Consider the following 27,029-nt stretch of genomic DNA (forward strand, 5'->3'; position numbering starts at 1 on the left):
AAATAACGGACGATATTTTGAAATAACAGCAATTATTTGCCATTAAGTCACGGCCATTCACTCAATTTCAACAGTGTGTGAACATAGCCTTTCTGTGTTTTCAATCCACTCCTGGTTTTGGTTGCAAAATACTGAGCAAAAATACTGTGTGGAAACATAGTCTTAGAGTAGTTGTTAAACTTGGTGTCATTTTTAGCGCATAATATAAAGGGTAAACTACCTGAGACAGCCTATGGTTTTAAAATCCACACATGTAATGCATTGGGGGTATCCACTGGTGCAGAAATCAGGGAAGATTGTGCATTGGTGTCTGTGAGGGCTTAGGAAAGATTCTTCTATCCCCTTCCGCTCATGATTATACTCACTGCATGTAATACATCCCACAATTGTACATATGGTGGTTTAAGATTTAGTCATAGGATTCTAGGTCATTTCCTGAGGGTCTAAAATGGCTTAGTGGTTAAAGAGGTTGTCAGGTTTAGAAACTCTAGTTTCATACATCCGCCTCATCCGTCTCTTCCTTTCTGTTCTACATTAGAAAGCTGCTATAGAGAGCTGGAGGGACTGATATGTCCTGCATTGCACAGGCAACCCATAGAGATAAAAAAGATTCTGTGTGGGGCTAATCTCTTTCTATATTATTCTTTCTCACTCTACCAAGTGTCCCCCCATATCCCTGAGCCAATCAGTGCTCCAGTTTTCTCAGGTCTCTCTTCACTAATAGGGAACAGTCTTCGAAGTCTATAAGTAGGAGTGGGGAGTGCAGTTCAGTCACGGAGTTCCAGTGTTCCTGCACACTGGTTATGCAGTGCTAACCCCATAAGGTGTGACTATCGCTTTTTTGCCAGTCCACGCACCGAGGTCCATCTTCATTTCAAGTCTCTTAAAGTCTTTGTCTAGGGTTGGAGAAGTTGTATCTTGCCTATGTGCCCTCTGGCCCACTATCTTTTCGGCATCTGGTTACAGATGGTACAGACTGGTCAACGGGTGCCATGTGACCGTCTAAGTGGAAATCCCTGTGAGTAGGATTTTCATTTTGTTTTCCATTAAAACACAGCCAGCCAAACTGAGCAGGGCCTTGTCAGCAGTCAAATTCTAATTGGACTGAGCACTCCTAGTCGTTCATTTAAGCTCAAGTCACTTCTTAAAACTATTACCTCCTTTCCCAGTGTAAACTCCTCAGTTCACCTGCTACCAGAAGAGGTAGTATTTAAAGGGAAAGTGACCAGCTTACTGATTCTCAGGCTAGAAGCTTTTCTGAACCTTGTGAATAAGAGATTATATTACACTCGTATTTCAAAGACTATTCAGTAAAGTTTTCCAGTCATCTAAAAAAAACTGTGTGATTCACCGACACACTCCACGATGGGGATAACTGATTTTGGCAAACGTATTTGTGGATCTGGGGATCGCTGGCGTACCACTTTTGCCCATGCCACAAGCCGTGAACTGGTACTACAACACCCAGCTAGCCTGCACTACACCACTCAAGATGAGAAAACTTTTAAAAAGTTTGGTTTGTCTGTTTTGCAACCGTTTGGGTCGAAAGTTCGGTTTGGCTTTTACAATCTGGCTCCCAGGGGAGGTTTGGCTTTTACAGTCTGGGTCCCAGGGGGTTAAGTTGGGAGGAAAAGCATCTCCATAACTATATCTGAAACATTAGGTAACTAAAAGTTAAGAAGGTTTGCAATTGGTTATTACCTTTGTAGCTGTGTCTTCCTGCTAGGCCCTCTGATGTGTTTACAGCCCATTGTCTAGGTTCCCAACCACCTCTCTTGTGTTATCAGAGGTGGCCGGGTTGATTACTGCCAGCCACCTTATCTTGGCAGTAATCCACCCCATTGACAACTCCCAGTGCCGCAGAGTTGTTGGGAACTGTTGTAGTTGGGTCCAGCACAGAACATCAGAGCACAGACCAGCAGAGCTGATGCCAGCCCTAGTGCTGCAGATGAAGGGGATCAACCACAGTTAAGGAGCCCAACCACCGAGGAAACCAGGAAGTGGAGTTATCTTCAAGCAAGGTGCAAGGTAAAAAGAGTAGGTGGGAATAACTTCTGGCAACGATAGCCCAGAGTGTCAACTGCTGGCTGCCCTAGTTATGGACCAAGGACACAATAGAAGTACAAAAAGTAGATCTGTCCAATTATTATTATTATTTTTGCAGTATGGATTTTGAGCATATGTACAAACTGTGGAAGCCAGTCATGTGCATTTGCCCATACTATAGAATGGACCCTATACTATCTGCAATTGCGGATCAACAGCATACGGACTGTTTATAATTCCCAATGGAGTTTGCTTGATTTGTGGAACTTCAGGTTCTAAGCTCAGTGGGCATTCCCAATGAAACTGCTTTTAATCAACCTCATTTTAATGTGTTGTGGTATCTGTGCCTGTAGTTCCTCCCACTAAAAGTCTCCATACACCTTATACTTTTGCCGGCCACCACTCATAGAGGGTCATCAGTGTAGAAGGGCTCTCCCGACTGACCACCAACAGATTATGTCAGTGGAGATAGGGGTTGACTGTGATGCAAAATCACCAGCCATTGCTGTGGTAGAACCCCTTAACAATTCCTTATTAGCAGGAATACTCCACTGTATGGACAGGAATGAGGACACGACCACATATGAGTATTCCTGTATGTGATATTAAAAAAAAATCTAATATCCCTTGCATTTTTCATTTTGTGTTGATATTTTTTTTTCAAGGATTGCTGTACTTAAAATTGCACACCAATGATGTACTGCCTGCCTGGGAGTTCATAAGGGAGACACCCTGGCCTCCACCTCAGAACTATGTCATCAAGTGACAGGATGGTGTTGATTAAGACTAGATCAGGGTGTTCCAATGTTAGCACTGTCAACGATGAACAACACAGTATGCAGATTTCATTCCCAGTTCCAGTTGGCACCTGTATAACATGGTTGGACTTATATAAAAATATTGAAGTTGTTGCTACATTGCCCTCTTTCGTTATGTTCTATTAGGAAATATAGATGTCATAGACAAAGGTTTGGTATAGTCCACGATTAGTCTGAAGGGACACGTATTAAGTGGTTTCTACTCTAAAGAAATTAGTTCAATCCTACACTACTTGGCCTTCTTGAATTAGTGCCCTATACGGCACTGCTCAGTAAGAACAGAAGGGACGCCTGTCTTCGATGGAAAAAAACTAGCATATAGCAGGTGTTGGGATTCAGGATCCAAAAACAAGAGATAGGAAGTCATGGAGGAAGATATGTCAAAAAAAGGAATCTATCCTAGGAAGAAGATGGTAGGGTTCTCGGAAAGTTAATATATTGCAAAGTTTCTGGAACTCTATCCAATAGTACAATGTTCTGTAAAAGTGATCAAAAAAGTATACAAACAAAGGTGTCTCCGTAGCAGAGTAGAAATAACGCCAAGTAGTCTACTGGTCATCATGGGGTTAAACATTATGATTTAACGAAACTTGTAAGAATGCGGGAGGGTGATTAGAGAATATTTCCTCAACATATTACATTCCTTCAGGTAACGTAATCGTTAACGTAATATCTGCCCCCATTTTACGCGGACGGCTGGTCCAAGTGAGTTCAAAATAGAACAAAGGTGAGATGAGCCGATCCAATCTGTTTACTACTCTTTTCCATTTAATTATTTTCCATTTCCTCCAAATGCTTTACATGAATTATAGCGTACATGACAACACAAACCAAAAATCTTAGTAAAATCTAAACTCCTCTTACACTGTGTTCCCTCACTGATACAACGTGTGCTATTTATTCCTCTCTATCACATCATCAGTTTTCCTCATTGAAACATCTGGATTCTTTTTAAATTAACAAAACTTCTAAAATAACCATTTTTGCTCATTTTATTAAGTTTAGCGATATAAATATATATTAATTGGAAAACCCATTTTCTGAAGGTATTTGTGCTTTATCGGCATAGTGTGCGTCAGCTGCACGTTGCTTACCTTGCTTTTACAATGGTAAGGAACGTGTTTCTCCTTGGGTTGCCCGTAGCATTCTTTTACAATGAAAGTCCAGGCTGGGGTAAAAATAATAAATAAAAAATGTATGAACTCACCTGCCATGATCTCTCACCATTCTACAAGAGCCCGATCCCTCTGCATAGCACTTTTTTGGTCTTGCAACACAAAAGTGCCCAATCAATGGCTGAGACAGATCTCCTATTCTAGGGGTCAACCATCAGTTCTCGAAAACCCTCTTTTTATAAATATTTTGCATAAATGTATTAAAAAAAGCTAATGTTAGATAAAATTACATCTGATAATTATTAGAGTTACAGCTATAGCTGTGAGAAGGGTGTGGCAGCATGCTTTTACACAGGCCATTTTTTGTGCAATAAATCATTCAATCATTAAAATTTAATCAATAATTTTCTGGTGTAAATGTGGAAATGATCAAGTGTCGAACAAAAAATCATTTGTATGTTGTTGATTGCATCTTTTGAGCTGATATTACCATCATAATTTTGGAGTGATTTATGTTTTCGTCTAAATGTCTATTGTTTATATGAAAAAAATCCCTGCTAGTAATTCGCTAAACGAACACTTAAGAGACCTATCAGAAAAAGAAACCCATCTCCTGCAATGAGTTGGAACAAGCAATGAGACAGGGAGGGGAACATGCTGTTTCTCCTGGCTATAGCTAGAGAATGGTGGGGGTCTTAGCACTGAGACCCTGACTGGTCATGACGTCCCTATTTGTAATGAAGTCTGCAACACACTAGGGCTTCATAGGAAATCAACACTATGGGGCACATTTATTTAGGTTGCGCCCCTGGCATACACCACAGAAAAGGCACAGATTTGGCAGGAAGGGTGCTGCAAGGCGGGGGGAGGCGTGGCTTTTAACGCGTCTACGTTATCATGGTTTACACCTGAAAACAGATGTAACTCTCTGGGCAAGAGGCGTGCGCCTCTTAGTAAACTGGGCCAGGTAAATGCCGATAGGGCTTTATTTAAGACCGGCGTACAATTATGCTGGTCTCAATAACCGCCCCCTAATCTGTATATTTTTGGAGTATGGCAGGAAACTGAAGAACACAAACATGTGCACAAACTCCATGCAGATGAAGTCCTTGGTTGGATCTGAAGAGACTCCAAGGTGAACAACCGAGTGACGACACTACTAACATACAGTAGTAATATATACAAACATCTCAAATATCTTCTCAGTGTTTAATCTAAAGCAAATAGGATTAAAAAATAATTTTCACAAGAAATAAAGAGTCATAAACAAATCAAGACATGGAAAAAGTGGAAAAGCTCTCCCTAAAAAGAGACTCCGAACCAAATGCAATTTCTCTCCGATTACAAACATTTATTACGTTCCTTCTGCTGCTTTACTGCACGTTTTCTGTGACCTCCGGCAATTTCTTTAGAATCCAAGAGCGTAACTGTTCTAATTCTTGTCGACTGAGTTCATGAAAAAGATTTGGGAAACTGTGGAAAGATGAAGTCACGCCAAGACCTTTCAGTCGTGTGCAAGTCTTTTCTCCCCACCGGTGAAAGACTAACTCATCAGCCTGCCCATGGCACTGAAATAACTCTGGTAGGCTCTGCTGAGGGGCTTCAAGTTCCTGAAGAAGATGGGGAAAGAGTGGTGAAGAGTAGATAACAAAAGTACAATATTTAAGGGGCTTCTCTGTGGTTTCAGTAGATCTGGATAATTCATTGTATGATGAAAAGTTGTATAGTTTACCGGAGGACTTTCTCTATTAATTCCTGCCTTTTTTGCTAGCTGTCATTGTTCTATTGTAGCTACTGTGTGACTTGCTCCACTCACCCCTGACAAGAAGTTGTATATTCCTTTCATTTTCAGTGTGGTGTTATTTCAGCAGCTCCTTGATTCCTCCCACCACTCAGAAGACATCATCCTTGGCTGTCTTAAGAGGCTTGGCTGGATCTGAGATTAAGCCCCCAACCCAAGTCATGTCACCACCTCTGACTAGCCGCTCCAGCCTACATAACTATTTCCTAGTGATATACAAATATATGTTTATTTGGACATTTAGGGAAGAATGAAGTGTAATTAGTATGCTGCCTTGTACTGAACCGGATAGGTAACAAGTGTCTGATTGGTAGTTTCTGACCACTGGGACCCCTATGGGTCAAAATACTGGGGGGGGGGGGGCATTTTTAATGGAGCAGTCATAAGACATGATATCTATGGGCCAGGGCAAGACCAAGAAATTTAATGGAGCACATGTCAAACAAGCTCTTTACTTAAATGGGGGTTTGGGGCACGAGATCTCCACTTCCAGGTTCAGTGGTGTTCCTAATGGTCATATCCCTACAAAGCACAGAATAATCAGGTGATGGATATCCCCTAAGCTAACTATAGGCATTAGAGAATTCTCTACTTGAATTTCACACCAATTTAAGAAGGTTAGATACGTCCATTGAAAATAGTTACATAGTTAATACGGTTGAAAAAAGACACATGTCCATCAAGTTCAACCAAGGAGGGGATGGATACAGGGAAGGGGGAGGGGCGATAGGTTCTATACATATGCATTTATATTATTTTGGTCTAAGAACTTGTCTAGGCCGGTTTTGAAGCCCTCTACTGTTTTTGCTGTGACCAGATCCTGGGGTAGACTGTTCCACAGATTCACAGTTCTCATGGTAAAGAAGGCTTGTCGCCTCTGGAGATTGAACCTTTTTTTCTCCAGGCGGAGGCAGTGCCCTCTTGTCTCTCCAGGCGGAGGCAGTGCCCCCTTGTCTCTCCAGGCGGAGGCAGCGCCCCCTTGTCTCTCCAGGTGGAGGCAGTGCCCCCTTGTCTCTCCAGGTGGAGGCAGTGCCCCTTGTCCTTTGAGGGGGTTTAACCTGGAACATCTTTTCCCCATATTTCTTGTAGGGGCCATTTATATATGTAAATAAGTTAATCATATCTCCCCTTAAACGTCTCTTCTCCAGACTAAACAAATGTAATTCTTTTAATCTCTCCTCATAACCAAGATGTTCCATTCCCCTTATTAGTTTAGTTGCCCGTCTTTGTACCCTCTCCAGCTCTAGAACATCCTTTTTATGAATCGGGTTCCAAAATTGGACGGCATACTCCAGATGAGGCCGCACCAAGGCTTTATAGAGCGGTAATATTATATCCCTGTCCCGTGAGTCCATGCCTGTTATATACATGACAATATCCTGCTGGCCTTAGAAGCAGCTGCCTGACATTGTGTGCTGTTCTGTAGTCTATTATCTACAAGTATACCCAGATCCTTCTCCATCAGCGACTCTTTCAGAGTAACTCCCCCCAGGACATATGATGCATGCGGGTTATTAGTACCCAGGTGCATAACTTTACATTTATCCACATTGAACCTCATTTGCCAAGTGGACGCCCAAACACTCAGTGTGTCTAAGTCATCCTGTAATATCTGCACATCCTCCATAGACTGTAATGTACTACAAAGCTTGGTGTCATCAGAACTTGAAACTCCTTCAATATAATCAATGGGGCAGTTGGGCTGGCTGACACTGTGAGGGCGGGGCAGTGCTCCCGGCCAAAGATTACGCCAACAGAGCGGGACTGGTGCCGAGGAGGAAGGTAAGAGACATACCTTTCTCCTTAGTGTCCCGGGCACTATAGGGGGCTATAAGCAGGTTAGATTTATCTAACCTGCTGATAGTTCCCTTTAGCGTCAGCCAATCACGACTCTACAATTCTGCTCCCCCTTCAATCTTACAAAGTGCAGTCTCAAAGACACCTGCAGCTGCATCTCCCTACACCGGCTACTATTTACTGCATTATTCTAAATGGATTTTAAAGAGGCCGGTGAAGGGAATCTATGCTCTACTCAAAGGTGAAGAAGCTGCCATTGGATATATTACAAAGACTTATGAATTCACCTTTCAGAATGATTAGAACACATTATAATTTTTAACTACACATCACCACGCTGAGATTAGACAGATGTATGTGTTAGTGGGGAGCAGGGGCTTATAGCTAACACCTCTACCCGGCTTTAGTTATGTCATCATATTATTCTTAAAAGGACAAAAGTATTCATATTAGGCTGGGTTCACACTACGTTTTTTCCTATCCATTCAATGTATCTGGTTTTTTTTGTTACAGAAAAACGTTGTCAACACAACTTTTGTGTATGTTAAAAAAAAATCATCTGTTTCAATCCAGCCTTAATACTGACTCAATGCTGAATCTAACTGAAAAAGACATCCATAATATATCTATGAGTGATACAACAAACCTTAGGATCCGCAACCAACGGTACAAGAAAAAAAACAAACATATTCTTTAATGTGCGACTGATACCTTATATACTACAGAGTTTTCATTGAGAAAGCTTGAGAGAGCGAACACTCCAGCAACATCTCTATGGTACCGATAAGCCAAGTGCATGGCCATGGCACCACCCATTGAGAATCCACCTGATGGAAGGAAAAACAGCAATAAATACTACAGTGTGCAAAGAAACTTACACAACCTATTCAGATAAAGATGGTGAAGTGATGTCGACTTTCAATTAGACTGTAACTTCCAGATACTGCTCTCAAGCAGAAATGCTGGACTGCCATTGGAGCTGAGGCATTCAACGGTATGTTTACTCCCGAGCACCATGTACCCTACTCCAGAGCTGCACTCACTATTCTGCTGGTGAGGTCACTGTGTACATATATTATATTACTTATCGTACTGATCCTGAGTTATATTATACCCTAGAGCTGCACTCACTATTCTGCTGGTGAGGTCACTGTGTACATAGATTATATTACTTATCGTACTGATCCTGATTTAGGGTACAAACCCACACACCGTATACACAGCAGATACGCAACAAATACGCAGCAGATTTGTTGGTACAGATTTGATGCTGTGTTCAGTTATTTAGATATTATACCCTAGAGCTGCACTCACTATTCTGCTGGTGGGGTCACTGTGTATATACATTACATTACTGATCCTGAGTTACATCCTGTATTATACTCCAGAGCTGCACTCACTATTCTGCTGGTGGAGTCACTCTATACACACACATTACATTACTTATTCTGTACTGATCCTGAGTTACATCCATACACTAAGTTGCTGGGAGATTTTAGCTCTGAACCGTAAACACATTTACTAAGTGACTCGACTAGACGCAAGCTGGGGTTCAAAAATTACCATACCCTTGAAACTCACAAAAAGTTGCAAAATAATCAAATACGTTTTTATGTCGCACCTGTTTCTCTACTTTCATCCTGTTAGAGGGGGCATTAAAAATGTCATGCCACTGTAGCGTTATATACATACTCTCACATACTGCACCATCACATTTTATAGGCCCAATTGCATAAGTAGGTTTGCAGAATAAACCCATTGAAATCGCATTACTTCTGAGAAAACCTGAGTTACATTTTACACCCAGTTAGTCACAATCTGGCAGATACAAGGGGGATGACTCACTTACAATCTTCTATGATGCAGTCACCTCCAGCGTCGAATATTAAGTAATGATACTTTCATGTGGTGGACGCTACAAAAAGGAGGCTAAACGCATACACAGAACACAAAAAAAGGAACCCTTTAAATGTAATTTTCCACGGAAAAAAAATTAAATAAAAAAAATAATAAAAACCTCAGCGTATCACTCAATGAGCCAGTATTCCCAAGGTATGGACTGTAGTAAATTCTTTGCAGACAGTGATTTCAATAAATATTTATAGTTTGTGGCAACATTTTTATGATTCACCGAGATAGTATTTCAGGGCCGAGATTGACGTGATGCATAAAACACATGCTTTCTTAAAGGGCTTCTGTCTCTCTTGTCGGGATTGTGCGGTGAGAATAATGTGCGTCGTCTTCTCCACGGCTTCCAAAAACCTGTTGACATAATGACTTGTCCTCTACGTGGTCTTCGGCTTTTCATAAACTCTTCACAAGTGCAAAAGGTAATTTCCTGTCAGAAGCCAAAGTTCTCTCTCATGACACAAGCGCGGGACTAGCCGGAATGTTCCATGAGTTAATTCCAATCGACTTGGATCAGGGTATCGTCTATCAGCTGCGCGCTACATCTTCTCTGATCTACTGAAAATGTGTTTGGGTTGTAGGAAGAACTGGAAAAAGTCAGAGGGGAACATTGGGGAACATATTCAATAATGGACAGGACCTGTCCCACTGAAATTAATGGGAAACATTACTGAACATACTGTGACCTCTAAAATGTCATTTCACAGGGAGGGGTTGGCTTAACTGTGATCTTTGTCTATTGTCTACATCTACTGGTATGACCTTTAAGGGAATTATCCAGCGGTAGAAAAACATGGCAACTTTGTTCCACAGACTGCATGACTCTTGTCTCCAGTTCAGGTGTGGTTTGCAATTAGGCTCCATTCACTTTAATAGAACAGAGTTGTAAACTCAAACTGGAGACAAGAGTGGTGCTGTCTCTGGGAGAAAGTGGCCATGTTTTTCTAACGCTGGATTACCCCTTTAACTGTAATGCTTTACAGATCACTTTACAACAGCCTCCTCTTTATCATCACAGACAAAATAGGAAGTCTCAGCTAAGTTTTAGACCGTAGGATGCTTTGCTCTTGGCTCGAGAAACTTGGTGCGCAGAACGTCGGCCCTTGAGTCTCTAATCCCACGATCTTAACCATCTAATAAAGTTTTTCTGAATTAGACTTGGTGAGTACTGCATCTTCACTCTACACTGTATGCATATGTGAAGCTTATAGGCAGAGCACCGCCAGTATTAGACAAGGTGAGCTTACGAACTTTTCAGCGGTGATTCTGCCTGTTTTTTTTGTTTTTTTTTAAGCTGCAACCCGGTTCCCGATATTTTTCACAGTTTTATACACAGTGCCCCCAGTGGACAGCTATGTCCGCTCCTGGCGACTCGTGCCTTCTGTGTTCCCTTAGCCTGCTCTGATAATGGAACTCATAGGCGAGACAACACGCTGGTCTTATTCTGAGATGAGTGACACACGACAACCAGCTTTAAACAAACCCAAGAGGTTGCGATACGTCGTCAAGAGTTTTTTATGCTATACATTTAAATAGCACCAATATATTCTCCAGCACTGTAAATTGCTCAGATTAGTCAAGCTCAGTCAGCCAAAGAACACAGTGTTGACCTGCCCCAGCCAATAATTGAGTGAATGTTTCAGACTTTTTGTATGAATTATAAATTTGACTTTAGTTCCACCTCCTCAGCAGCAGCTTATCCTCCCACATGGGGGGCGGGGGGGGGGGCGGCAGAGGAAGAAATTGGGAGATGCTGAACTGGTTGTATGGGCAGAACAATGACTTATGCAGATTTCCCACACTGCCATGGACACATACTGACTTTTGCAGAGGGCAGATGTAGTTGACGGCCACTAGACTGGCAGCTGCGAACAGGGAGATGGCGGTAGCCTGTAAGTGGTTCTGAGATGTATAGGGTGGTATGCTGCCCTCACTATGTTGGACCTCCAGGTTCTGTTAGTGTTGTTAGTGAGTTTTTAATAGAGAAAATCCTGCTGTATAATACTAAACAAGCACATAAACCCTCTAACAGTATAAGACATTTGGAGACACTTTAAAAAGGGAACCTGTCAGGTCCAATGTGGTTCTCCTGAGCTTTCTCTGATCTCCAAAAGACAGACGTGTCTTAAGACTCATGACTGAGGCTCCATGGACCCCTGGTTTGCCAGTCTCTGAAGTGACAGTCCCATCTCGGACAATGATTGGCTGAGTGGCTTGTGGCGTGTAGAAGAACACTATGAATTGTGGAAAGGTATGTATAAGGTTTATTACTTGTTTTTTACAAAGTCATCAGCCGCTCATCGCTACATGTAATCAACAATTTTAGGTTGGTATAAACGTCTAAACGTAATAAATGTCTTTATTGCACAGAATGATAATCTGCCGCATTTGGCAGATTATCACGCCGTGTAATAGGGCCCTTATTGCCATATGTAAATAGCCATTACACTGGTTAACTGTACAGAAAAAAAAACCATATCCCCCTAGCATGTATCCAACGTGTCACACACCATCTTTCCCTAAAATGAGGCAATGATAAAGAGTAAGTGAGATTTATGGCCTGAGATCAGATCTTACCCAGCATTATCCTGCTTTTTGCAATACCAGATGCCTCCTCTTCTTTGATCAATTCTGTTAATACTTGGCACATTGAAGTTACGGATTCATGATGTTCAGGACTGTGTATGGAGATTTTGTGTCTATCGAACCAAACGTTGGAGATGCCTCCCATCATTGGTGTATATGGTCTAGAGATAATAATAAGAATATTAAGCACAATACCACTATTGCAGCATATAAATATTTAAGCCTTGATCTTCCAGAAGTGCTGACCAAGGTGCCCACAATCCTCCCCATTACTTGACCTACTGTAGTCATGGAACTGTATCATGTGACCACCTCTCAACCTCTAAGCTTTGGCGGGACACCCAACTGGTGTTTTCTATTTTTTGGATGCCGATGGTCATCGTCGGGGTCTAATCGGGTATATACTTCTCCTACAAGATGCCCTATGCATAGTGATATTACATTAGGTGGTTACAACACTTTTTCACATCACTATCAATTTAAGGCCCCCAAACACATTACATAATACAGCTAAAGCCACTGACTTCGGTGGAACCAGACGACCATCCAATATGTTTGGGGGTCTCCAAACCCACAACAAATGATGCAAGAGGAGAGTAAATAAGGCATGTTAAATGTTAATGTTCCAATCCTTTTGGTTCTTGGGCAGATAAGCCCCCCCCCCTTAAGGCCCTTTTGCATGGTTTCTAGGAATCAGTCGACAATAGTTTTCCTTAGTTTTCTTAGTTTTAAATGTTTTCCATTAACCTTCAAATAATATGCCAAACATGAGCAAAAGCATGAAAAGATTTAGGCCCAACAAAGTGGCCTGATTTTAAGGTATATTCTATAATAAGAAAATAAAAATGAAGTGAGTATCAGTTAAACGATGACTACAAACTTCCAACACCTCATAATAACCACCACACAAAAGTATAGGACAAAATACAACACAGAGAGAAAAAGGAGAAAATAAAAAGTATAAGGGAAAACAAAAAATAAGAGAAAGGAAAAAAAAAAAAACTAAAGAAACCAAAAGATCAATATATCTTTTGCACCTCCCCCCAAGGTACTCGCCCCTCCACTCTCAGCTAGAAGGGTTCAAATATGACATCCAGGGCTGCCAAACCTTAGGGTGCTTTTACACAGAGATTTATCTGACAGATTTATGAAGCCAAAGTCAGGAATGGATTTGAAAAGAGAAATCTCAGTCTTTCCTTTATGACCTGTTATGTTTATAGTCTATACCAGGCTTTAGCTTCAAAAATCTGTCAGATAGACCTCTCTGTGTAAAGGCACACTTACAAAAGTTCTCTTCTCTATCATGTAAGATAGACTGAAGATCATCAACCATAATCTAATTTAATTTAGATTTAACAATTAGCCGATAATTTGCCCCTTAAAAAGTGCCAAAGAAGAGCCGACAAGCGAGCAAACGTTGGCTCCAATGTTGGCTGATTGGATTTTTTGTGCGGGTGTAAAAAAAAATTACTGTTATCGGCTGCACACCTCTCTTTACAAACAGATGTGTGGCTGATAGCAATGTATTTAAATGGCCACTGCTACTGTAGGGGTATGTTCACACTGAGCAAACGTGGCAGAATTCTGCTGCGGAACTCTCCTGCCTGCCACTGACACTTTTTCTCTATGAGAGGGCTCACATGCCTCTGCATTCGTCTTGCTCAATTCTTTGCGTGGAGAGCGGCGGGAGTTCCGCCACATTTGCTCAGTGTGAACTTAGTCGTATTAGATTAAGCAATTTTTTGTGATTAACGATAAACGATTGCAGAAAAGATAGTTAATTGTTAACCTGAAATCGTTCACCATATTACACAGAACGATAGTTGTTAGTTACTGTTGTTAACTATTTTCGCAGCAAATGAAGGAACGAATCCGGAATGACACGGAATGATTAGTGAACGAATGCGGAATTACAGCAAACAATTAGTGAATGATTAATAATGATTTTAGTGTCATCAACGAAAGATGAATGTTTTCTCGTTAGTCGTTTGATCGATGCCTGCATTTACACTAAACGATTATCATTTAAATTCGAATAATACAGTGATAATTTGCACGATAATTGTCCTGTGTAATAGGGCCCTAAAAAGTGAATGGCCGGCTCTAATGGGTTTATCCGACAGTCAACGTGATTGCATCCGTTTGCTGGGAATCTCCCTTTGGAATCAGGAGACCCACGTCTATGGCTCAACGGTCACACATAAGGCTGCTACTGCATTCAAAGTCTATAGGATTGTCGTAGATGGCTGAATACAGCAATAAGCCATCTCTGTCTCAAAAACTTTAGCCTTTGGTTGACTTTTTCCCAGGGGGCAATATTCAAGAATATACTGATGTCGAGACACGTGATGGTGTCTCTGCGATGTTTTGGTTGATCTCCCTGAGGTCAACCAGCGTCCTTTTGCATGCACTTACTAGGCATTGTTCCCACTAGCCAGAGTCCTACTCCACACTGATGAGGGGCAAATACCCCAAAACAGCTGTCTGTGGATGGATACCTTTCTTGGGTGGTTTCCTTGATTGGACACATTCCTTAGCTTGGTTGTTCCTTCCCGGAGGAAGGTCTGGCTAGTTCACTGACGTCGAAAGACGTGATGATGTCTCTGCAGTGTACTTTTGCATATCTGATTTCCCAGGGGGCAATGTTCTCGAATACACTGACGTTGAGACACGTGATGGTGTCTCTGTGTTTTTTTTTGTTGATCTCCCTGAGGTCATCCAGCGTCCTTTTGCATACACTTACTAGGCATTGCTCCCACTAGTCAGAATCCTACTCCACACTGATGAGGGGCAAATACCCCGAAACACCGTCTGTGGATGGATACCTTGCTTGGGTGGCTTCCTTGACTGGAGACATTCCTTGGCTTGGTTGTTCCTTCCCGGAGGAAGGTCTGGCTAGCTCACTGACGTTAAGACACGTGATGGTGTCTCTGCAGTGTTCTTTTGCCTTTTGACATGATGTCTTAGCAACAAAGGGCAAACAAAGGAGGGTGCTATGTGATGCATATCTGCAATGATGAAACATTGAAGTCAAAGTCATACCAGCATCATACTGCCATGTGGAAACTGTACTGTAACAGTAAACAAGATGTACCGGCCACAATTTTACTTCTGATTGGAGATTTCCTTTAAAGCTTACGCTATTATTTTACTTATTATGCATTGTTTATCTACCAAAAACCACACACATAATATAAGAATGTATAAAAGGAAACACAATAACCTCAGGCCATACTTCTCCTGACAATCAGATAAAGGATTAATGTCTTGTATACACACTTACCTTTGATATGATCTGAACCGTGAAAAGTTAAAGAAAAGAAAGAAAAAAAACTAAGTCTGAACAGTTGTGTAAATGTTTATTTGAGCAATTGTGTCTTTAGAGACGATGGAGATTTTGCCAAATTTTTCTATTTTTCTTGGGTCGCAAATAAACGTGTTGTTAAAGCTAAAACCGTCAAGTTAGACCGCGGGGCCGGCCCTCTGAAGTGCTCTAATCTCGGAAACAATTCCATCAGATTACAGTTGTGTTGTAGCACGGGCAGCCTTTGATCAGATGGAGATGCAACAATGTTCCTCTCAAATGGGCAATAAACAAAAGGTAAGGGTGGAGTAAACATACAAGATTATAATCAGCTTCTACACTAGTGCCTAAAGGGGTTGTATGTAATCTCTTATACAAACGTCCCACAAAGTTGTCCGTGATTGTGAATCTGGGATCATGGACAATTTTAGGGGAGATTGAATCCTAAACATCTATTCATACAACCTGTGCTGCAAATTGTGCAGCCAAAAAATAGGACATGTCCTAGTGCAGAAGCGGATTGCAGCACGGATCCCCCAATAGAAGTCTACATGATTGTGTTTTTGTCTGATTTCACAAATACCAGATCCATGGGATCCATGAAAAAGAGGGATCCTAGCGCATCCTCACAGCTAGATCACCCCCCCCCCCCAGTGTGTCACAAAAACTTTCCCACTCTCTGGATAGCTAAATGTGCTAGTACAGAACAAAACCAACACCCACCCACCCCAAAACACAACCACCCTGGAGCTGGCATGCTTCCTTCTCCCGGCTTTCCGTGAGCCGGGAGAATGAAGCGAAGGAGGACCTCGCCGGCTCAAGTTCTGAACTGGCACATTCGGCTTTCCGGGAGGCGAGAAAGGTTTGGTGGGGGTTGTGGTTGGGGATGCGCTGCCTGAGGTACAGTGGGGGTTAGATTGACGGGGTTCTGTGGCACAGAGAGGCACAATCAGCTATTGGGGGAGGGGAATCCATGGAACACATGGGGTGATGTGATGCACATCAGTGAAAAAAATTGACACGGGTGTAAAAAACAGATGCAATCACAGATAACGGATTTACCTAGCGGACTAAAATCACGGTCCTTAAAAATTACTGAACGTGTCAATGAGGCCTAAGTAGGAAAAAAAAGGTCTGCTAGCCCCCCCCCCCCCCTCCTCCCCCCAAACAGCGCCACTCTTGTCTACGTGTCGTGTCTGGTAGGGCAGCTCAACCCCATCCAGTGACAGGGTCTAAGCCAGGCATGTCCAAACTTTTTTCGAAGAGTGCCAAATTTGCTGAAGTGAACATGTGCGGGGGCCGACCATTTTGCTTGACATTCTTTGGACCATTAAAATGAATGCAAATAAACTTTTTTTTTTACAAAGTTTATTGAAAACGGCATACTTTTTATAATTAAAAAATCCCGGGGCACACCACCAACCAAAATGGCACAAAATGACACTAAAGCAGGACATATTATACATAATAATAATAATATAGATTCTAAATGTATTTATACTCACTCAGTGTGAAACCTGGGCCTGTTTCGAAAAACACAAAAGGGATATCCCCATGTTTCTCTGCCCCCTGCTTCTCCCCCATCCCCATGTTTCTCTCCCCCCTGCTTCTCCCCATCCCCATGTTTCTCTCCCCCCTGCTTCTCCCCCATCCCCATGTTTCTCTCCCCCCTGCTTCTCCCCCATCCCCCTGCTTCTCTCCCCTGTTTCTCCCCCATCCCCATGTTTCTCTCCTCCCTGCTTCTCCCCCATCCCCCTGCTTCTCTCCCCTGTTTCTCCCCCATCCCCATGTTTCTCTCCCCCCTGCTTCTCCCCCATCCCCATGTTTCTCTCCTCCCTGCTTCTCCCCCATCCCCATGTTTCTCTCCCCCCTGCTTCTCCCCCATCCCCCTGCTTCTCTCCCCTGTTTCTCCCCCATCCCCATGTTTCTCTCCTCCCTGCTTCTCCCCCATCCCCCTGCTTCTCTCCCCTGTTTCTCCCCCATCCCCATGTTTCTCTCCCCCCTGCTTCTCCCCCATCCCCATGTTTCTCTCCTCCCTGCTTCTCCCCCATCCCCATGTTTCTCTCCCCCCTGCTTATCCCCCATCCCCATGTTTCTCTCCCCCCTGCTTATCCCCCATCCCCATGTTTCTCTCCCCCCTGCGTCTCTCCCCTGTTTCTCCCCCATCCCCATGTTTCTCTCCCCCCTGCTTCTCCCCCATCCCCATGTTTCTCTCCCCCCTGCTTCTCCCCCATCCTCATGTTTCTCTCCCCCCTGCTTCTCCCCATCCCCATGTTTCTCTCCCCCCTGCTTCTCCCCCATCCTCATGTTTCTCTCCCCCCTGCTTCTCCCCTGTTTCTCCCCCATCCCTGCTCACCTTCCTTAAGATGCTCGCCGCGGGCGCCGTCCCCCTCACCTACTGGCCCGGACGTGCTCCTCCAATCAAGGGAGACCCCTGATTGGAGGAGCACGTCCGGGCCAGTAGGTGAGGGGGACGGCGCCCGCGGCACACTGGTTGGAAAACACTGCTCTAGTGCACGGGAAAGGAAAGCCGAAATCTCGGACATCGCGAGATTTCGGCTTTCCTTTTCTGTGCACTAGAGCAGTGTTGCTGCCGGATACCTGGGGGGCCGCAAAAGTTCGGAACGCGGGCCGCAAATGGCCCGCGGGCCGGACTTTGGACATGCCTGGTCTAAGCTGATTCCCTTTTGCAATCCTATAAAACCCCTTTTAAGTGGTTTCTAAAATCCCAGATACCGTTATGTTTTCTGGATCAGTGCACTATATATACTGTAGGATCCATGCACAAATGGGCTGTCTAATTTACTTCCGTAAAGTTGATTATGGATCACAGTAAAGGCGGACACTGCCTCCAAATTGATGGGTATCAATTCATTTCAACGGAGAGTCGTCCTCCGGAACTTCTTTCCATGTATTGCTCATCTCTAGTTAATCCTACAAATAACTACACACTATGGCAATGTCGCCCAATCTCCCAATCTTGCCCTAAGGCTCCTTGGCAGCTTCCTGCTAAACTACTATTCCCAATATGCTGGATGTTGTAGTTTTGCATCAGCCGCAGAGCCACAGGCTCTGGGGATCAGCATACTAGGACTCTCTTTCCTATCAGACATATTAGAGAAGTAAGGTTAGAAGACTTTGGACTTAGGGCCCTATTACATGGCCCAATCAGGCAGATATCGATGCGCTTAAAAAAGTTTTAAAATCATCGGCTGATGACTGTATAAAGGAATAAAAAAAATATATGTATGCTTACCTCTCCACGGGCCCTTCTGCCTCTTTCCCGGTGACAGGAGCTGCAGTTTCTACACTGCTCTCTAGTAACAGGCGGATCAGCCAATCATTGGTCGTGGCGATGTCCCGTCACAGTAAGTAATTGGCTGGGCCGCCTGTCCCCTCACAGATGGATAACGAAGCTCCAGTTCTCTTCGTTCTCAGGCGATATCTGCCTGATTGGGCCATGTAATACGGCGCGTCTCCGCTCTTTGCTCAAAGAATTGGTATGTCATCACATTGAGTGGCAGACATCATCACATTGAGACAGTGAGCAGGCGGGATTCCAAGCAGAGTCCGTGGCATGAGTTCCGCTTGGAATTTCTGCCTGTTTTGCTCAGTGTGAATGGGACCTAACATAGTAACATAGTAAACAAGGTTGAAAAAAGACAAGAGTCCAACCTACAGAAACCCTACTGTGTTGATCCAGAGGAAGGCAAAAACCCCTATGAGGCAGATGACAATTGCCCCATCACAGGGAGAAAATTCCTTCCAGACTCCAATGACAATCAGAATAAGCCCTGGATCCCGGTCCTATCACATATAATTTGTAATATTACATAACTTTTAATATTATATTTTCCAAGAAAAACATCCAGGCCTCCCTTGAACGACTTCTCCTGCTTTAGAAGAACTAATTTGCATACTCTTCCCATGAAGCATTGCCTGTATTCCTCTGTACATCCTGCTGGATCTCCTCAGTGAGAACCAGATGAAATTTCTGAACCTAAATGCACCATGGCATTAAAATGGGACTTTACATTTGAATTTTATATTGTGGTTTATGAGACTTGATGGATTGTTGGATTCTGGATTATGGTCACCAGGAAAAAGAGCTGGAGCTTATTTATTTTATTTTCTCAATGTAGTTTTCCAAAATAATTCCCTCGTAGTGGTGTAATGGGAATGGGTGGAGCGTGGAGATTTACATTTCCAGCTGCAGGTTTGTAAATGGGCTTATTTTTTCATTGTACCAACCTGTAGCAGGCAGCGGGCGCCGGCATCTGCTTCCTATCAGTGCAGAAAGACTGCTGCTTATCAGGTGGGAAACCTCACATAGACGGCCATTGTTCATGCAGAGCATGGGGTCGTAAAGGGTTACACGACTGCCGGGGCTCTGCTATACTGTACAGGGCATCACAATGACTGTGAAAACAATGTATATGTTAGGATATCATTAGGTGTAAAAGTGTGTGTAGCCTGCAGAGTATTCACCGTATCACCATACACATGGATCATCTCCTTTTCCGTTAAAGGGGTACTCCAGGAACAAGTTTTTTTCAACTGGTGCCAGAGATTTGTAATTTACTTCTATTATCTTCTATCCAGTCTGTAGAGCAGGAGAGGATTTTTATGAGGATTTGCTGCTGCTCTGGACATTTCCTGCCATGGACAGAGGTGGCAGCAGAGAGCACTATGTCAGACTGGAGAGAATACTTCCTGCATGACATACAGCAGCTGATAAGTACTGGAAGAGTTGAGATTTTGTAATAGAAGTGGAACTGGGGGCAGTGTCGGCCCGGCCCCCGGCTGATACGCGCTCTCTGGGGACGTCCCAGGGATTCCCCTCAAGAGTGCGCACCAGTGACCTCAGTGTACGCCACCGTCCTGTACTTCCGGTAGAGCAGGCCGGTGGCATGCAATGAGGTCACTGGTGCGCGCTCTGCTGGGGAATCCCCGGGACGTCCCCAGAGAGAGCGTATCAGCCAGTGGTCGGGCCGACAGGAGAAAAGAAGACCGGGGCAGCGGGGGAGCGAGGTGCTAGGTGAGTTTTTTGTCTGGACGACATGTACAGGGGGGGTATATGGGAGGGGGAGAGTGCACAGGGGGGCTATATGGGAGGGGGCGAGTGCACAGGGGGGCTATATACTGCAGGGGAGAACACACAGGAGGGCTATATGGGAGGAGGAGAGTGCACAGGGGGGCTATATGGGAGGGGGAGAGTGCACAGGGGGGCTATATACTACAGGGGAGAGCGCACAGAGGGCTATATGGGAGGGGGAGAACGCACGGGGGCTATATACTACAGGGGAGAGCTCACAGAGGGCTATATGGGAGGGGGAGAGCGCACAGCGGGGCTATATGGGAGGGGGAGAGCGCACAGCGGGGCTATATGGGAGGGGGAGAGCGCACAGAGGGGCTATATGGGAGGGGGAGAGCGCACAGGGGGGCTATATGGGAGGGGGAGAGAGCACAGGGGGGCTATATACTACAGGGGAGAGCACACAGGGGGCTATATACTACTGGGGGAGTGTACAGGGGGGCTATACAGTATATTACCAAGGGGAGCGCACAGGGGGGCTATATACTACTGGGGGAGCAACAGGGGGGCTATATACTACAGGGGGAGCTCACAGGGGGGCTATATACTACAGGGGGAAAGTGCACAGGGGCTATATACTACTGGGGGAGAGAGCACAGGGGGGCTATATACTACAGGGGGGAGCTCACAGGAGGGCTATATACTACTGGGGGAGAGTGCACAGGGGGCTATATACTACTGGGGGAGAGCTCACGGGGGGGGGGGGCTATATACTACTAGGGCAGTCACTCGCTTTGTACCTAATTTCAAAGGGCTGGTGAGAGAGAAAAAATTTCAGTTTTCCCACTAATAAGCAGCAATTCTGTGTGTAAATAGTTGAACGTTTGTGAAAAGTAACAAAACACATTTCCTACTGATGTTGAGCTCGGACCTTCACCTGACAATAGACCCCGCTAAGTGGACCTTCACTAAAAGTTGTTGAGTACCCCTGGTCTATACTATGCACTGACATACTGAGTCCTCCAGCAGGGGGGGCACTCTGTATTGCCTCAGGTTTACAGATATGGATTCTATACAAGGAAACCCCCTTCCCAAATTTCTTACAGGATATTTGGAAAATAGTTTTCTTACCAGACAGCCCCTTTAAATACAATATTCAAGGTTAGTACAATTCCAGCTTAAGGCTGAGAGATGTTTTAGAGCAGCCACTAGATGGTATTGCTGAATAACAGAATGAGGAGTGAGATCCAGAGCTGCTGCCGTGTTTACTGCCCTATTACATTACCTTGACCGTCTTATGAGGACAAGTGGTTTATCCCGCTGCTGTGCTGAAAAACTCAATAACCTCACATTTAGAACTTAAAAATAAAAGCATATAAAAGGCTAGTAATACCCAATGGTCCTCGCGGGGAGCATCAATAATGCTATTTATGGCCGGTCAACAACATTCTGCAAACCTAGAAAAGCAGGACGATGGGTAGGAGCACTGTCCAATCTGTTATGCTGATCAAAAAGAAGCAAAGAATGAAAAAGAGATTTGTGTACGGGCCAGAAGTCGTAACGCCAAAAATTCCTCTACAAAACCTCAAATGTAAACTGAAAAAAGAGGGATAAAGGGGCCATGGATGAAGCCGAGCGCAGTCAGGGCTGCATGGGAAAGTTGGAGATGGTAAGGAGTAATCCAGGTCATGACTTCAGATAGAGATGCTGGATGGCGAGTTGGCTCAAACAAAAAAATCTGCTAAATAGAATGGAGTTTTATGGCTAGATGTAGCAGAGCCAAATCTGTTGCTTAACACCTTAAAGACAGGACTTCTTTGGCCTTACAGACTACACGTCACTAATAAATAAGTGTTCAGAACCTAAACGTTCCTCTCCACAGCCTCATGGATTTGCATTGGGAGTAAGTCCAGGTTACGTGACGAAGAGCCACAAGTAAACGTGCTAAACGTTCCAATTCGCCCAGCTCATTCTCCTGATCTGACCTTACTCAGACCTGACCAACTATATCTGTCACATTGCAAAAAGTGTTGTATTTTTTTTTATGACAAGTATGCTTTAAGTATATTGTTGTGGTTTTGCACATGGATTTGAAATGTGCCCTCGAAAAAAAAAGCACTGCAGGTCAATGTGAACTACAACATAAATTCCCACTGAAAAAAATTGGCATCTCGCATGTTTCTTTGCCACGTACCTAAGCTAAAAGTGCTGTGGGAGCAAGGTCTAACGCTGAATACTCTAACGTGAACTGTATACCAAACAGTTTTTGTTAATAAGAAGCAGCAGAAGCACTAAGGACATAATAGAGCAGTAAAGAGCAGTGTAGGCTGTAACTCAAACTCTAGTATAACATCTAATACTAACTAGAAGCTCCTGCAGTCTCGCTACAGTCTGTGTTTTCCTGTTGTTCTCAAATCCATTCTTGCCCCAATCTATAGACAGCATGTAATGTTATCCCTCATTGGTCTTCTAAAGAAAGGATTGAAATTAGCTGCTTTTTAGAAACAATACTGAGTTTAGGATTAAAGGGGAAATAGCAAATAATTACATACCTATCTATTCCAGTTTTGAAACTACCAAAAATCCATTTGCTTTGTTCCATTTTGTGTTTCTGCACTTCCTGGTTGAGCAGTTGTACACAGTACTACAGGTTCCAGAATGCAATTCTCTCCCTCAGTTGTTCATCACAGTCCTCCACCCTGCCCATTTCCCACCCAAATCTGTTGCAGAACATCTAGGCCAGTGCTTCTCAAACTTTTTCTACTGGAGCCTCACCCACCAGACCGACCAAGAGGGTGCCTGTGCCTCACTATCTGTGATGAAAGTCTATTTAAAAGCTGAAAATAACGCTAGGGCTACCTTTCACCTGTCTCCTAAGCTCTATATACTAATAAAGCAAGTACAAAATAAATTAATAATGTTGATAAAATTGAGATTTTGGAGGACTGTGCAGATCATAGTTACTTTTGTGAAAACTGGCTCCCGAGCTGGGCCTCACCAACAACAAGGGGGCGCCTCACTGGTCAGGCCCGCCTCACAGTTTGAGAAGCACTGATCTAGGCTGTGTTCACACATTGCAGTTTCATTCTCTTACTGAATTATTTGCAGTCAGTACTTTATCATTTCATTGTAGTCCCACCGACACAGCACACAGTTACTACCTGTAACACCACACAGCACTGTATTCTCTACCTGTAACACCACAATAAGGACTTTATCCAATATTATCTTACATGGGATATACTGTTTACGCCTTGTTTTTTCTCCAGGTGGGATTGGCAGTGACGGCTCTGATCCTCTGTGATGTTTAGCATCATTTAATTGTGTTAATGCATCATTTTTGTAAATACACTGTAGTACTACAATGAAACTCCAATATGGGTGAACATAGCCCAAATTTCTGCACAATCAGTGAAGTTGCAGCAGCTGCTTCTGGTTGGTCAGAGATGGTGAATCACTCAAGGGATTGGGGGATCCAGCCAAGCCTCCTGTGACATCACACCCTGCCCCCCGTCTGCCTGTGAGTAGCAAACACACACAATGTGCGACAGAGACATGCAATCTTTCTCTTCTAAGGTGGGAGAGCAGTGGGAGCAGGAGACAATGTGGATTGGCACAGGGGCCATTTTTCTTCACTTCCTGGATGTCAATCAGCTAGCAGTGTGGCAGAACCGCACAGATATGGTAATACATTTTAAACTGTATAGACACATCTTTATAACTTTTAATAGAAAACAAGTTTTCCTTATGTGGAGTTCCCCTTTAAAGTAAGGAGCAGAAAAGAAACCTGATATGGTAAGAGGGATTTTTGTTTGATAAGATATATTACAAAGTTTCTTACACTTGTAAGAAAGTTACACTTATTTATGCAAGGTTTGTTGAAACAACAGTGAACATTTAAAGTGCAATAGGGACATATCAGCAGGTTAAATTCGTCTAACCTGCTGATAGTTCCCCTTTAAACTATCCAGATATACGATGGCTGTTGTCAGAACAGCTTGCTCGACCAAAAGTGCTCTGAATATTGGGGAAGGGGGGGGGACTTTCGATTGGCACCTCCACCGGTATCTTATTTCTCAAAGAAAAGCATCTGCTCCTGAAATTCAAAATGCTCAACCCTTTTCTTCTGACGTAATCGACATAGATGGTTGTCCAGTCTTGCCAAAGTCTACAGGTTTAGCCGATAAATGTCTAATGCCTATTTAGCGTGTAACCGTTTCCTGTGTGTCAAGATTGGACCAGGAAGCGATGATCCCTATTACCGTCAGGGCAGCAGAAGATCAGGCGGATAATTAATTGGGTGTGTTCCATCTGTATCTGTGTAATATGCCCTTAAATAACCCAAACATATAGTGAAACCAAAACGTAATAAATATACAAAATATCTAAACAGATTTTCCAATGTATTTTCAATCCCTACTTTATGTCTTTTTTTCACATGTAGTGGATCCCTGGTCTAGGAGTGGCAGCTCGGCTTCCTGACACCACGGCGGGCTCCTTATAGTAAACCGGGTGATTAATATCTCTCTCTTGCTGGTAACTGCATCTAGGAATTTGGCACTGGGACTGTTTGTGAGTTACGGGCAGGTTTTGGCTCAAGTCTTACACTTTTTATGGCCCTCTGACTTTTTTTTTTTTACCAGTAATAAAAGGCAGAAGAGGGGAAACCCATGGCCAAGATCCCACGACTGCTCCCAGCCAGAGGCTCAATCTGCTCTAGAACCTCTTGGATGCCGGTAGATAATTCTAGCAGATGCCATTACATCGGGGTAATGCAATTCATGCTGCCTGGGGAACACCAATGTAATGTTTTGTGCTTCCTCATTTATGGGAAACAAGTACATGAATCATCATAGAGCGATCCAAGCCTGAACAGTAACAAACCATCCCGAGAAAAAAGAGAGAAAGAGTAGGGTCTTGGGATTCCAATAAATGATTCATCTTGTAGACATTTTCCTGGAATGATTGGGAAAACATGCAGAATGGTGATGAACGTGCTGGAGATGAGATTATTGGATAAAATATATAACTTCATTGAGATCTGTCAGATTAGGGGCGGAGCTACAAATAAGTGTTTGATTTACTTGCCTTGTGTCCACCCGATAAAGGTAGATGGCATAGGTCTCCATATCCAGAGAAGACTGTACAGACAATCGGGTGTAAAATGATTTCTCCCCAACCTTTTAATAGGTATTTTATAGGGTTCATCCCATTATGGATTTTACACAACCATAGGTTGTTTCTGGCGCTGACTCTCTAAGCAACGCTCACTGTTAGTCCGAACAGGAGGAGTTCATATTTAGCTGGATGCAAGATTAAACTCCTTATAACCAGGCCTGTTTGGGCCTTAAAGTGGTTATACCAATATCTGAGCTTATCAACTATCCACAAAATGGCCGATTAGTATCTGAAAAGTAGGGCAACTGGATTTCAGGACCCCTACCAAACAGGGTCCTTTGTGGGCTTGCTTGGTTTCATTCACTCTCTATAAGACTTCTGAAGATACAAGTATAGTGCTCAGCTATCTATGGAAACCCAGCGACACAAGCGAAGGATTCATCTCCTTTGATCAATTCACGGTAACTCGTCACTACTAGAGATGATCGCGCTGATGTTCAGGTTCATTCGAACTCGAACCACAGAACGGGAAGGTAGCGGGAGTCAAATGCCGATGGCTCGAGATCGAACGAACCGGAACATCAACGCTGTTCAATCATCTCTATTCACTACGGAAATTACTCTTCAGATGTCCCTAGAGGGAAAACAGAAAAGTAGCTGCACATGTGTACTGCTGCACCATTCACTCAATCGACAAGAGGCCCCTCCATTCTCGTGATGTTGGGGGTGCCAGTGGTGCGACCCCCACCAATCACATACAGCCTATCCTGTGGAAAAATTGCAGATACCCACTACTCTTCTAACAATATCCATGTGAAAACAGCCAAAAAACCTCTCCATTGTCATTTTCAACTTTCTGTGGTCAGCTTCAGCAATTGGCCAGTAGGTGATTTGCTGTACACTGCCTGTTGTTAGGGAAAATCTGTCTCTAGTAGCAGTCTCCGCAAAAATGGAACACAGGATGTGGGGGTGAGGCTTACCATGTGCTCTGTGCAAGACAGAGAAAGTAAGTTTCATACCATGGCATAGTATGTGATGTCATTGATTAGAGAAGTTCGGGAGAAAGTAACTGTGTGTTTACTACTGGCAAAAAGCTTAGCTCTGGTCCCACCCCCTGAAATCGCGAGTATGACAAATCACTATGGATGGGGGTTCTGATAGGCTGTACTTTCTAGGGCCGCATCCAACTTCTGCAGCCACCATTAATCATGCTTCGGTTCGCGCATCTATAGTTATAATATGTCACATGATCATTTTCAGAACAGCTGACTGGCTGAAAGAAATTGCGATATTACCATTGGTAATACCCATCTGACTCAAGTAAGAAAAACAGAGGAACAGCACATCACCGAGCAACAAAAACAGGGGGCGCAGAATTGTTATTTCATGGACATTGCCTGTATTTGCTAAAACAGACAGGAGTGATGACAGGTTCCCTTAAAAGAGGTCATTCATAGAGACAGATTAATTTTTAAGTACAAAATAGTTGACAGAGGCTTAT

The 27,029-nt window shown here is 43.6% G+C and overlaps 1 protein-coding gene across 2 annotated transcripts in view; it reads right to left on the reverse strand.

Annotated features, from left to right (window-relative positions):
• Positions 1-3,654: 3,654 nt before the first annotated feature.
• Positions 3,655-27,029, reverse strand: part of LYPLAL1 (lysophospholipase like 1) — a 35,428-nt gene continuing 12,053 nt past the window's right edge. The window contains exons 3-6 of one of the 2 annotated variants that reach the window (XM_069955055.1): positions 12,063-12,232; positions 11,552-11,719; positions 8,289-8,404; positions 3,655-5,589 (exon numbers count right to left, since the gene is read on the reverse strand). In XM_069955055.1, coding sequence (XP_069811156.1) covers positions 5,353-5,589; positions 8,289-8,404; positions 11,552-11,719; positions 12,063-12,232 — 691 coding nt within the window. In that variant the 3' untranslated portion in view covers positions 3,655-5,352. The remainder of the gene's footprint in view (positions 5,590-8,288; positions 8,405-11,551; positions 11,720-12,062; positions 12,233-27,029) is intronic. The other variant, XM_069955056.1, reaches the window with a different exon arrangement.

This window comes from Dendropsophus ebraccatus, chromosome 15 (genome assembly GCF_027789765.1).
Source record: "Dendropsophus ebraccatus isolate aDenEbr1 chromosome 15, aDenEbr1.pat, whole genome shotgun sequence".
In the NCBI taxonomy this organism is placed as follows: Eukaryota; Metazoa; Chordata; class Amphibia; order Anura; family Hylidae; genus Dendropsophus; species Dendropsophus ebraccatus.